At 42.4% G+C, this 13,073-nt stretch overlaps 1 protein-coding gene across 5 annotated transcripts in view; it reads right to left on the bottom strand.

Annotated features, from left to right (window-relative positions):
• Positions 1-624: 624 nt before the first annotated feature.
• The window catches only part of FMNL2 (formin like 2), a 192,956-nt gene continuing 180,507 nt past the window's right edge, over positions 625-13,073 (bottom strand). For 2 of the 5 annotated variants that reach the window (XM_079993243.1, XM_079993246.1), the window contains 8 exons: positions 12,577-12,645; positions 12,303-12,383; positions 11,114-11,243; positions 10,020-10,183; positions 8,944-9,045; positions 8,060-8,158; positions 6,510-6,633; positions 625-917 (listed from right to left, as the gene is read on the bottom strand). In XM_079993243.1, coding sequence (XP_079849369.1) covers positions 808-917; positions 6,510-6,633; positions 8,060-8,158; positions 8,944-9,045; positions 10,020-10,183; positions 11,114-11,243; positions 12,303-12,383; positions 12,577-12,645 — 879 coding nt within the window. In that variant the 3' untranslated portion in view covers positions 625-807. Of the gene's footprint in view, positions 918-3,229; positions 3,609-6,509; positions 6,634-8,059; positions 8,159-8,943; positions 9,046-10,019; positions 10,184-11,113; positions 11,244-12,302; positions 12,384-12,576; positions 12,646-13,073 lie in introns of those variants that run through there. The other 3 variants (XM_079993242.1, XM_079993245.1, XM_079993244.1) reach the window with 2 other exon arrangements.

Raw genomic sequence — 13,073 nt, 5'->3', positions numbered from 1 at the left:
CAGGTAGAATCTGAAAGCAGGTAGCTGTGTATTTAAAATAAGCCATATGTTATCACATCCTATTTACAGCCGAAACCCCACTATCCAAGCCTTTCTTATCCCAGTTAAGTTTAACCCTTTGTAAAATGTAATCACATCTACATCAACTTCTGTTTTCTGGATGTTTTTCCCACCCTTAAGAGGAATGCATTTTTCTTAAAAGGGTACAATTTAATGAGTTTCTCCCCTTCGTATATGGTAAGTCCTTACATATGCATATGAAGGTGTATGCATACATCATAATAATAATAAGTGCAACAGAATCTCAAAACTAAGTCAAACTGTCCAGGAGGAATGTATTGAAATCATTAAAAAAATCCACAGCGGATCACTTCCAAGTATTACCTATTTACAAGTCATGAGATCAAGAAAGCCCACTGAAGGCTATTCACTAAATGGTATGTAACAAAACAAAACAAAAATACAATATGTATTTTACATTTTGGTTAAAAACACTGAACAAATTTATTGGTGTAAAACAATACCCAATCAAATAAAGTCCTATTGCTTTGATTAATTTGAGCAGGTAATTGAATTTTAGGCACTTGGTAGTTACAGTTGAGTGGAGAGCTCATCTCCCCCCCCCCCCCCGTATTTTTTCCCTCTGTGTTCCTATGTGTTTGCTGTTGTTATTGAGCCCTTCAGAAGATAAGTTAATGTACTGCAATAAAGTCCACAATTAGAATGGTAGCGCAAAAATAGTTCACATGGCAAGGAATCAGTCAAGCACACGTTCTACTTTACACATGCACGTTCTCCCAATCCAGCTCACATGGCTATTTCAGCACCGTTGAGAGTGCGTAAATTCTGATCATCAAAACGCCGCCTCACGCTTCTCCTCACCGCATCGGCTCGTCTGTAGGGCTGGTTTCTAAGATCTGCGGGGAAGAAGCAGGAAGGTGTCAGAAGCGGGCTAGCCTGTGCCTCTGGATCTAGACAAGGAAAGAGTCCTGCTGGTAGCCAATCAAAGCAGCTTGAAGCGAAAGAGAAAAAGGGACTGTTTAAGCTCCCAAGAGAGCCGAGCAGAACAGCACTGATGGGTCTCTCTCTTCACTGACTATTACTAATATGGGACTTCTGCCTACTGCATTATTCAGGGTTACGGATCTAGGTATGAAAAGGGTTCTGCTGTGGAAGCTATCTCGCAATTTCCTTGCATAGCAAAAGCTTCCATCAGATTTCTCCTGTATAGAGAGAATCAGGTGGGGAGCTGCTTGCACACCAGGGTTCTGCCACTGAAGGACCAAACTTTGGGGCCACCATGAATCTGCGTCAGATGCTTTTTCTTAGGAGGATGAAAATGAGGGTATGGATTATTGTTATTTTTTAAAAAAACACACACAAGACAGGATGGCAGCAGGGTTAGATGCTAATGCTGGTTGGCTGTCACTTGCCACTAATTTTCCCTGAGACCCAGGCTTCATTCATTCTCCCAACCTCTTCAAACTGACCTCAGACTCTTCTATACTGGTGAGTTATAATGTGAAAAATAAAAATGGGACAACAATGCGCTGTAGTGTTGCCCATGTGAAATTGCATTGAGAGCTATATTTTTATAGTGTTTTCCAGATCAGTGTAGATCCAGCTGGCGACTCCTTTGCCCCACATGCTACCAATTTCTGCTGTCCACAGGAGGCAAATCTATTGTGTTTGCTAGTGGTATGACCAGCAAGCCAATCTGAAGCATTCCAGGTTTTTAAAATAAAATAGCAGCAGCAAAAACAATAAGCAAGCACTGCTCCTCTTTCCCAACCCCCCAACCCCATCTACCCTGGAGGTCCCTTAGCCCTTTAAAATCACACCTCCCCAGCTGTGCTAGATTTCCAGACTACAGCAACCTACCAAACCATTCACAATTTGCACAATCTGTACTTGCTTAATGCCAGCAGTTTTGACAACTGTATTACATTGGCACTTTTAAAAGCCAGTTGGTCTACACTGCTAGCAGTGGCGCGGTCCTGATTATGCTTAAAAGAAGGGAATGACGTGGGTAGGACTGCTTGTGGCTGCTGCCCCAACAACATTACCCTACCCTACAATGCCGGTGTGAGCAGCAGCCACCTGGCCAGTCCCATTTGCTTCAATAGACTATTGTATTTTAATATTCTGTTAGAAGCCACCCAGAGTGGCTCGGGAAACCCAGCCAGATGGGCGGGGTATTAATAATAAATCATCATTATTATTATTATCATTATTATTATTATTTGCTGAAACTGGGGACAGTGCTGCATCAGGAGCAAAAAGCACACACCTATCCTGAATTTGTTTCCCTTTCCACCAACAGGGTTCCCTATAAACTCCCTACTCACACACACTCCCATACATAGCAGCCCGAAGGTGCTATCCATACATACACACACACACTATTCTCCATTGTTTTTTCTTAGATTTTATTCTAAGGTCCATGCACACTCCTGCTCCAGGAGAATGAGATGGATACAGGAAACTGGCACTTTCAGAGGAATTGCCCCTCAACATAGCTGATGCTCCCGGAGCCCGCACTGATAATTTGAAGAAGCCAGCCAAATGCTCTCAGTGGCAGCGTACAGTGTAAGGATGGCTGCCATTGCTATGGGAAGCGCTGCTACTGAAGCAGAAAGGCAAACAAAGGTGCCGTTGTTAAAAGAGGAGCAAAGAGAATGACAGTCCCCCCTCGCAGGGAAGATTTAGTTGTAGCGCTTACTCAGCCTACAAGAATAGGATTCACTAGCAGCCCCCCGAGGTCTTTTGGATAAAGCAACTGGCTGTAAATCACAGGAGGCTCCCAAAGACCCAATTGGGGAGGCAGGGGCGGCTAGTAGATGTGGGAATAATAGTTAATTGCTAAGATGCAACTAACAGCCATAAGATCCACACACAGCCTTTTCTCTTTTCCTAGGGTTTGCTTCACTAATAGTGCCTGAATCCACTGTCCTTGCAGGGTAGACAGAGCACACAAATAAATCTTTGCACGTAAGCTCCCATTTCTGAGAGGTTCCCACATTTCTTTAGTATGGCAAAATGCCTTTTGGAACCACCTGGCATATGGAAAAGGAACGGGCAAAGCTTTATACACTGTATGCTTATGTCAGGAAATGCTATATTGCTGTTTGATGGGCTGCTGTTAAAAGAAAAAGAAGGAGCACAGAGCCTGTAAAATAGTTGGCAACCCTACTTTGTGCCCCTTCCCTCTCTGCAGAACACAGACTCATCAGTACAACACAGAGGCAACAACATCTATCTTGTGGAAGAGTCTGGAAAGGGAGGAGCCACTAAGTGATGTGACATCATCCAGCACAGGCAAGAGCTGCAGATTAATCCATCCCACACGCTACAGATAAAAACATACAACAGAAGAAAGACCGAAAAGCACCAGCAACGCTGCTAAACGCTTACAGCGTCATCCCTCCTTTATCTTAAACTTGGCTGTGATTTGCAGCAGTTTTTGTGTTGGCATACAGAGAGAGGAGGAAGCTAAGTAAAAAGTGATGCTTGCCAGCTCTGTGTATCCTCCACCACCGGTGTGCTAGAAGAAATCCTTACCCTCGAGTGAACATTTGGAAATTTAGTGATATTATTCTTCTTTAAGGCTAAACAGAAGGGGGAAAAAACACAGAATGATGGTTAAGTTAAAAATGGGATGGAACATGAAGAGCAACTCAATTCTGTGCCCAAAAAGCAAAATAATAATATATTTATTTTTAAAAAAATAAATGTAAAAAGCCACACATGTTAGCAAGTAAAGCAAAAGTGGGTGAGGTGGAGGCTTAAAGAAGGTTAAAAAAGAGAACGGGAAGGAAAGAGGTGGCCATCGTAAGCCTCTTACTAATAAAATTCCAAGCTGCTTTGAACATTGGCTCCAGGATGACTGTCCAGCAATTAACTTGAAAGAGCAAAAGAGGAGTTAACAGGCAGCATTCTTATTTTAAAGCTCCCCATTAAAACATATTACACCAGTAGGAAATGAAGTGCTGCTTTAAGATGATTGGTTCTTGTATCAAAGACAACAGCACTGACAGACACATGCAGCGTAAACAGCACTCCTTTTTTAAAAACATTCTACAGTGCAAGATGTTAATGGATCCAGTTCCATGACAATAACGCAGGGTATCTTCTATGGCAAGGCAATTTTGATCATATTGCTTCACTAGACCTTATCTGCTGCCACCTGAGTAGTTTCTTCATCCAGCCCCTCAATCTTTGTTTCTTGGCTCTAGATGAGCGTAGCATGAGAATTATTTAAAATTTATTTCTTATGGCTTGGGCTCAGAAGTCAAGACCTGCTTTCAGAACCATGGTCTGCCTGGGTCCTGGTTTTTGCCCAGCCTCCACTATTACGAAGGACTGAACTGATCAAAGGCAGAATGCTATCTTAAGTGAGGCTACCACTTGGCTCAAAGGAGATTTCCCATTAAGTTGCCATGGAACTGAAGCTAACGACTGTGGGTGTGAAAAACAAAGGGAGTGGGTGCGGGGACCACGACCACATTTATTTTATTCCTGTTCACACATGCAAACACAAACATGCAAGCGATGGTTAGAAGGACCTATGTGGAAATAGGTGCTCACAGATCACAAAACAGTGACTTCATTTTACATGCCATAAAACAAAGCCCATAAACATTCAGCCTGGCTCACTGATGTATACTAGGTTTGCTTCCAGAGATAGGCTTGGCTTAACAGGACTCATGCAACATAGATCAAGTCACAAAGAAGTAAAGGAGGTGCGAGAGCCCAGAGGAGAAGACACAGAAAAGCCAAGTGAACTGTCCATCACATTTGCCATTACAACCCACAACCATCCCTTGCAAATTGTGGTGGCTGGCTTGAAGCGCAGCCACCATGGGCCTTGAGGACATTTCTGTGACTTCCATCACTTGCTGCTCTATGGCGCTGAGCCCACAGGGTGACTCTGAAATGCGGAAGGTAGAACAAACGGTCACTGGGAGAATGGAAGGGAACCAAAAAAAGGTTCCTGACAGGCAAAAACATGCAATGAGATGAGCGATGTCAAATATGACTCCGATGAGATGCGAAACATCACTAATCCATTCAAACAGCTATATTGCGGAGAAATGTCAAAAACCTACAGCAACCTTTTTGGTTTTTTTTAAAGAGCGTCGGGTGTGAAAGAGGAAAAGTTTAGTAATGGAATTCCTCTGTGAGAACAGGTTCGCAGAAAAAACGAGAGCCACGCTTGGCCGTTCGAGCAGTAAAGGGCACAGTCTTCAGCACTGCATGGAAAATAACAGCCAGACAAGACAGAATATACAGTAAGAAGCAAAGATCTATTGTATTAGTACATTGTTAGTGCTTTGTTAAAGACACCCTGAGGTGCCTTATTCAGTCATTTAACCACAATAGGATTTGTTTGGCTGGGTTACCAGTAGAATTATCTTTCTGCAAATCACAACAGTTACTGGGGTGGTTTTTTTAAAGGTAAAATTGGTGTATGAACAAGGGCGTGATGAAGTGCACACTTTTATCTCAGCACAACATTTATTTGCATGGCTGTTCTCGCACTCTGATGGACTGCTCTTGGAACTTAGTGAAATTAAATCACATAACAACAGAGTGGGCAAAGTAAACCCTAGGCGAAGTCTCAGCCAGGAATCAGCCATAAATTTACCACTGAAAATGAGACATGAGATGCTAGTGAAGTCCTGGCTGGATAGGATCCATGCATCTGTGCATGGATGTTTTTAAAACCCACCGTATTTGTTGCTTGCATTTGGTATTACTCATACTCAGGGACTTATTGCTGCTGATTATGGAGAAATTATTAACAATTAGCTGCTGCTGTTTTCATCCACTCTGTGATTGTCACAGAAGCCACTAAATCAGATTTCAGCAAATCACCTGTCTGTTGCAGGAGTAGTTTGCCCACACTGTACTTGTCACGGCTGCTATAAATTAGACCCAGCCATTGTCAGCCTATTGCGTTCAATTATGGATTGCAGAAAGGGACTAGTATTAGTCTGTTGCAAGAGGAATATGCAGCTCTGAAGTTCAAAATCGTTCAACAAATCCAAATCACACAATTTTGTCCTCCGTCACATATTTAATGCTGGGGCAATTATTAGTAGGACTTGAAGGACAAAACAAGAGCTTTTAAAAGCAAGGCTCAACACCAGTAGCTTTGCACATGGATCAAAAATACTCAAAGATTTGCAAGGCATGCACCTGTTGCAAAAATACGTCTAATAAGGCTCTACGTGGTCTACAGCTTGAGTTATGAGAGCATGCTGAAGTGAAGGAGAAATTAAATAATACACAAATGTTATGTCAACAAGGCCTTGCCAAAGAACAGGCCTGAAACCCTGAGCGCTATATAATGTGCACCATTTGTTAAATGACTTGATACGTGTGATTATTGTCACTTAAATCAATTTATAACACTTTAAAAAGCTATGTTAGAGCTTTGCAAAGTGAAAGCTATGAAGGGGCACTTTGGAACAGCCTCTTCCTCCTCCTCATTATTATTATTTTACCTGTGATGATATCTTCGATAGCTCCATCCTTCCCCTCGTACACATGTCTATTGTCCTTGACTTGTCGCCTTCTTAGCTCTGCAATCAGCTCTTGCTGCTGCCTCTTCGTTTTATGAGACGGAGACTGAAAGGGAGCAAAGGACGGTAAAAAGCAGTGGCCAACAAGATGCTGAAAACACCTGCTCTTCTCTTTGAGGTGTAACTTAGGTACCTGCCCCATACAGAGTTAGAACCACTAGGTCAACCCTGTCTTTCTTTCCCCAGCCCTACACATATTTCACCTGCACTTATTTTCACTAACTCCCAGTTCACTTCTGGGGGGGGGGGAATGGGAAGTTATGGTTATAACCTATGAAACTTTGAAAAGTTTGGGATCAGAGTATCTACAAGACCACCTTTTCCCACACCAACCTCTCAGCTGAGAGAACAATGTTTGAGGCCTGTCTCAGGGGGTCCTGGCCTTCTGAGGTTAATCAAAATAAGGGCCTTTCATGTGGTGGCTCCCTGATTATGGATTGCTATTCCCAGGCATACCCATCTGGCACCATGATTATTACTGTTTAGATGTCAAGTGTGGACTGTCTTGTTTGTCACATCCTAACACTTAATCTGCTTTTAGCTACTTTTTGTTATTTATACATTGTCATGCTGATCGTTTTTGTTTTTGTTGTTTCTTTTTTATTGTTCTACACAATATCAATGGCAATTGTAAAGCTGCCATGAGGGCCAAGACACTGGAAAAGTGGGGAACACAATCCTGACATTACAGGAGGTGGGGGTGCTTTGTGCAAATATCTGTAGAAGTCACTTTGTGTAGCCTGACCTTGCATGGTGAGAATTCCTAATTGTATTGTTAAAATATATTATCATGGAAGAGAGGGTCTCATATGCCAAGCAGAACTCTGGAAAATGCTAGATGCAACCCAAAACGGCCGTTTCTGCCACTGCGTTTTCTTTGAGCCTCTTCCGACTAGCCTTCCTTCACATTTGGTCACTGCATACTTATGGGTGACTATGTGCTGAATGTCTTCCTATTATCAAATTGCTTGGCCGAGATAAATGCTCATTACTTCTCAGTAAGCATCTTTCAAACAGGGCAAATTCCAAGCATTGTATCAATGGCTTTAGGAGAATAAACACCTTTCTGAGATTTAGGAATAACAGGAAGGGGCATACACATGAAACTGCTCTAGTTTCCTTGTAAGTTTCTTGTATGTCTGCCTTGTTAAAATGTCTATATGAGACAGAGAGCTTCAATAGTTATCTCTGAGAGAAAACACCTGACAGAAAATTGTTTGGAATGTTGGTTCCTTGCCAATCCCAAAGACTCAGAGAAGCAGTCTCAGCCAATAAGGCAGCAGCAGCCAAGGTGGTGCTTTCCAGATGTGTATTCCACAACTCCCATCATCCCTAACCACTGGAGTTCAATAATATCTGGACTGCACCACATCGGCTGCTCTGCAATAAGACGATCTCTTTCACTGGACCAACATGTGCCACTTTATCAATGCACGTAACCAAAATCGATTAATGGCTTGTTTGTTTGCTACCTTTTGGTCTTGCTGCTCCATCAGTGCCTCCTGTTCCAGAAGTTTTTCCATCAATGCCTGCTGTTGCTTTTTCCTCAACTCGTTCTCCTCTTCCGCTTGCTATCGACAATTTTAAATGAAATACACACACTGGTTAGAGTTCGCAACGACTTCAAAAAAATAGGATTCGTTTTTAGCTCACTCAGCAAAATACAAATTCATTAAAGTCAGTTTAACTTGGATGTGCCACTTCCTGTTGTGGCATGATACGGCAAATTCTCCCAAGAATTTCTTCAAGAATTTGTCCTCTTGTGATTCCCAGCAGCTGTCATTCAGAGGCATACTGCCTCGACAGTGGAGATCATAGTCATCAGGGCTAGGAGCCGCTAACGGCCTTATTCCCCCTCTCTTTTGAAGTCACCTAGTGGCAGATCTTTCCAGCCACATGTATACCTGCGTGCATGTCCTCTGCATGTCTGAATGTGTGTAACACAGCAGGAGTGCTGTGTGTTCCTGATGTCTGGTGTGTGTTTGTCTTCTCTTACCGCCTGTTGGATTTTGTTTCATTTTGCCCCAGTCATCATTGGAATGCAGTCCCCAAGAGGTTGGGCAAGTTTCAATCTGGCCTTTGTTCTGGGACACGTTTCCCAAAGATGGAACCTTAAGGCTCTTTCATATAAATCATATGGAAGGGACCACGAGGATCATAAACCCCTTGCGATGCAGGAATCTTTCACTCAACATGGGGCTCAAACCCACAACCCTGTGATTAACTGTCCCATGCTCTACCGACTGAGCTATCTGTGTATTTGCTAAGGAAACTACAAAACCACAGAGGGAGCCTTTGGTTAGAAAGTGTGGCCACATTTGTAAGAATAACAGAAGTGAACTGAACTTTTGTTTACCTTGTAAGCTTTCACAAATCGAACAAAGACTGGGAAGAAGACTGATGGAGGTGTCGTCTTGGGATTCTCTCCAAAATACTTCACAGCATCATCAAAGGCATCCTGTAAAAGAGAGACTTTTTAATATATATATATATATATATATTTCATTTCAACAAATCTCAAGGCATAACCCAAACTATGCAAGATGTTGTTTAACCCACGAAAAGGAAACCACCCCCCACAAGCTGAAGATCAGGCTGATCAGGTGGCAAGCAATCAGGAAGGAAGCAGCAGAGACAAGAGTGTAGGTGCATTGGAGCCTTTATTACCAGTGCAACAGAAGGGAGGCCTGCTTTGCAACCTGTTTTGCAAAGTGCGCAATTTCAGGTCTTTCCTTAGAAAGCAAGAAACATCCCAGTTCCAAGTATAAACTTGCAGTTTGAAAATAGGCATTTTGAAGTTCTGCCATGTACTGCTGTTAATTGCCCTCTCGTGCTGGGATTACTCAACAGATAAAAGGAAGAAACTTGTTTCTACCATTCTTATTTTAACCAAGAAAATAAATAATGAAACTTGAGTGGAGTTACTAAACATTAAGTATCTGTGTGTTTCCCCTTGAAAATAGCTCTCTCTCTCTCTCTCTCTCTCTGTGTGTGTGTGTGTGTGTGTGTGTGTGAGAGAGAGAGAGAGAGAGAGAGAGAGAGAGAGAGAGATGTTTAAGGGTGCATGATTGCACATGCCACTAAATGAAATGCTATTGCATAAGGTGTGAAGTCACTCTCAGTGACAGATGTCACATCAATACTACAAAAGAATAAACACATTCTATTGTTTTTTTCAACCACCCTTCCTTCTTCAAGCAGCACAGAGAAGCATTCATTGTTCCCCTTCTATTCCCCCAGAGGGGGGATGACTGGCCTAAGCTCACTCATTTAGACACTCTTAACTATACAACACTACACTAGAACAGGGGAATCAGTGAATACTTGTCCTGCCTACTCCAAAAGGAACATCTTTGAGCTTGAAAAATGTAACAAAAGTTCTCCGTTCCTGAAAGCTAGACCACTGAACAACTGCTGGGATACACAGAATACCTGAGCTATTTTTGCATCATCCTGCAGCTTCTTCAGTTTCCCTTCATTGTTCTGAATAAACTCCTTCAGCATGGTGTTGTGATCGTGCATGGTGTACTCTCGCTTCGTTAGGTCGAGACCTCTTTGGAGTTCCTTTACATCCAACAGAACATTTTCAAGGGATACTAAAGGGTGGAAGGGGAAAGACAGTCAAAATGTTACTACGCATTGCCTAATTGAGCCCTAACATCTCCAGTTAGACAGATCTCATGTAGCAAAGCCTGGAGATATAGCTGCCTGAGACCCTGGATAGTTTTAATTCGGGAATCTCTGTTAAAGTGTGGTTGTTGTTCCTGCTACTACTATTAAAATTGAGAAGCCAACAATGGAGGGTCTCACACACACAAGCCAGAATTGCAGGCCAGTGAGCTTATATTTTGCATCCAAGAGACAAAACTGGAACGGAACAGAAAGGCTAGGAATGAGATGGGATGGGGGGAGATGCATCAAACAAAAGGAAGGTGAGTAGTTCAGGGAAGGTATTGTTTTAAACCTCCTTTACAATATAGATGCACATGCTCCAATAGGGCTGATGACTCCTATACAGTTTCTACCCTGACCATGCAGAACGGAGGAGGAGAATAGGATCTGATCTCCTCCACCTCTCGTGGGCCATTTTGTCAGGTGGGCACCATGCCCCTTCCAAGTAAAGATTTCTCTGTGTAAAGTTTTCTGTCGGAAGGATCCTTTCTGTTTGGTATGTTCACACAACATTTACAAGACGTGCCTTCCAACAGGATGTGCATCTCTTGCACCTGAAGTTAAGGACTTTACACAAACTGTGTGGGAGCCCAATTACTGAAAAGAGGAAAGGCTCATGTCAGCTTTAGGGAACAGTGTGCTACAAGAACCAAGAAGGCATTTAAAAATTATGATGCTTCTGTATCCTATTGTGCCCACAACATTTAAGATGCCCACCTGTCTTCTGCAAGGTGGTATCTTTTCCAAACAGGTAGCTTTCCCTAGGACATGGGTGCATTACTGTATTACAGTATCCACAGAACATAGCTGAACCTGCTTTTAAGTACTTGGGAAATGAATGTTGGCTATGTTACCTGCAGCAGCTTTCTCCACATAGTGAAGCTCATTGTAAAAAAGCGATACTTGCTGATATTTCTCTCTCACAACATTTGATATATAGTGCAATAGAGTTTGTTTCCTGTCTGTCGATTTTGTGTCCAGTAACTGCAAAGAAGAGGCAAAAGAAGTATGTTAGATTCGGCTTCAACATCCTTGAGTTAACTTTCCTTAGCAGCCAACCCATGATCTGCCTGTATACCAAGGGTGGAAAAGCTATAACTCTCCAGATGTGGCTGAGCTACAATCCCACCACCCCTGGGGCTGATGGGAGTTGGAGTCCACAACATCTGGAGGGTCACTGAAATAGACACATGACACAATGAAATAAGTGCAATGCAATGAAGATGTCATAGCCCTGTATGAATGTTACAGGTCAGGGGAGGGGAACATGTGACTCTTGAGATGATGTTGGACCAGAACTCTCATAATCTCTGATCATTTGCCATGTTGATGGGAACTGAGGTCCAATAACATCTGGAGGACCACAGGTAAAGGATTTTAGGACCCCTGCAATTGTTGCCCATAGTTTTGAATTTATTTATGTTACTTAAACATGATAATTCATCATATTGTCAGAAGACGACCACAAGTAAAAGAATAATCTGAATCAGGAAAACTATAGGCCATTAAAGCAATCAAGGTTGTCATCTTATTAAATCTGTCTGGTGTATTTTCATAGCACTGGTAATTATTGTTTATTACAGGTCATTAGAGGCATTCATTCCCCACCGCTAGCAACAGGGTCCATCGAATATTGCTTTTATGAATGGTCCAATGCTATTATCCAGAAAGTGGAGACACTCATAACTAGAACTGGCAGAAAAGACAGGGGAGTGCTAAACAGACTTCTCTGCCATTGCAAATCTGTACAGGGGGTCTACCTGATGCAGTTAGTGGTAAGGAAGAGTTTAATCATGGTGAGAAAACAAACCAGGGGAGGGTAATGAAGTTATGGGGAACTGGAATTTACCTTTGTCTTGACAATATGACATTAGAAATCTAAGCCAATGGCTCCATTCCTTCCCTAGCTCACTGACAACTCACTAAAAGGATGCTTAGAACACTGTTGTTCATACAGGCTGTGCAAATAAATGGGGATGTGCAAACAATCTTCCAAGCAAAGCTACTTTCAAGTCCACAGGGGGTATATTTCCCCTTACTTACCAGATCTAAGCTCTGCAGTTTAAATCCATAAACAGCTCCTCGTTTACTGCTGTTCATATAGTTACCCAGAGCCAAGATTATCTATGGAAATCATAGGGGTGGGAAAAATTGTAAGCATCAACTAATAACACATAACATTCTGTAATAAAAAGGAAAGGGGTCATTTAACTTAAATATATAGCCCCCTAAAGACTACTGTTTAAGGGTGTGTGTTTTTACCACCAATATTTTTTTAAAAAAACAACAACATTGAATAAACAAAATAAACACTTGCCTCTAGGATTTTCTTGAGTTTCTGAGATGACTTTATTGAGACAGATGCTGCAATTATTGCATGAAGTTGCTAGAGGCAAAAACAAGAAATCATGTGAACATCTGTAAAAGCCAAGTGTGAACTAAAAACGGACACCCACTGGCTTCTGCAAGAGGGACAGGGTGTGTATGTGTAGCCTTAGTCAGACATTAAGGTTCACAGAATACTAACTGGATAAGCCAAGTCACAGTCCTTCACCCCAGCTCCTATGACACCTCACATCAGCCCCTCCCTAATGATGCTTGAGATATTTGGGAGGATGCCTGTAGGGTCAGCCTTCCAAATGCATGTAGATTGTCCTCATGAACTGCAATCCTGAGCACTCAGGATTGCAGGTCACAAGGAGAGCCTACAAATGTTTGGTAGGCTGCTGATATCCTCTCAAACATGCAAACCTCATTGGGGAGGGGCTGGCATGGGCCACAATGACATGGGGAGGGAAACACATGTGACCCCAA

This window comes from Podarcis cretensis (genome assembly GCF_951804945.1).
Source record: "Podarcis cretensis genome assembly, chromosome: 1".
Taxonomy (NCBI): Eukaryota; Metazoa; Chordata; class Lepidosauria; order Squamata; family Lacertidae; genus Podarcis; species Podarcis cretensis.
Note: the sequence above shows the minus strand (reverse complement) of the source record. Positions and strands in the feature narration are given on the sequence as shown.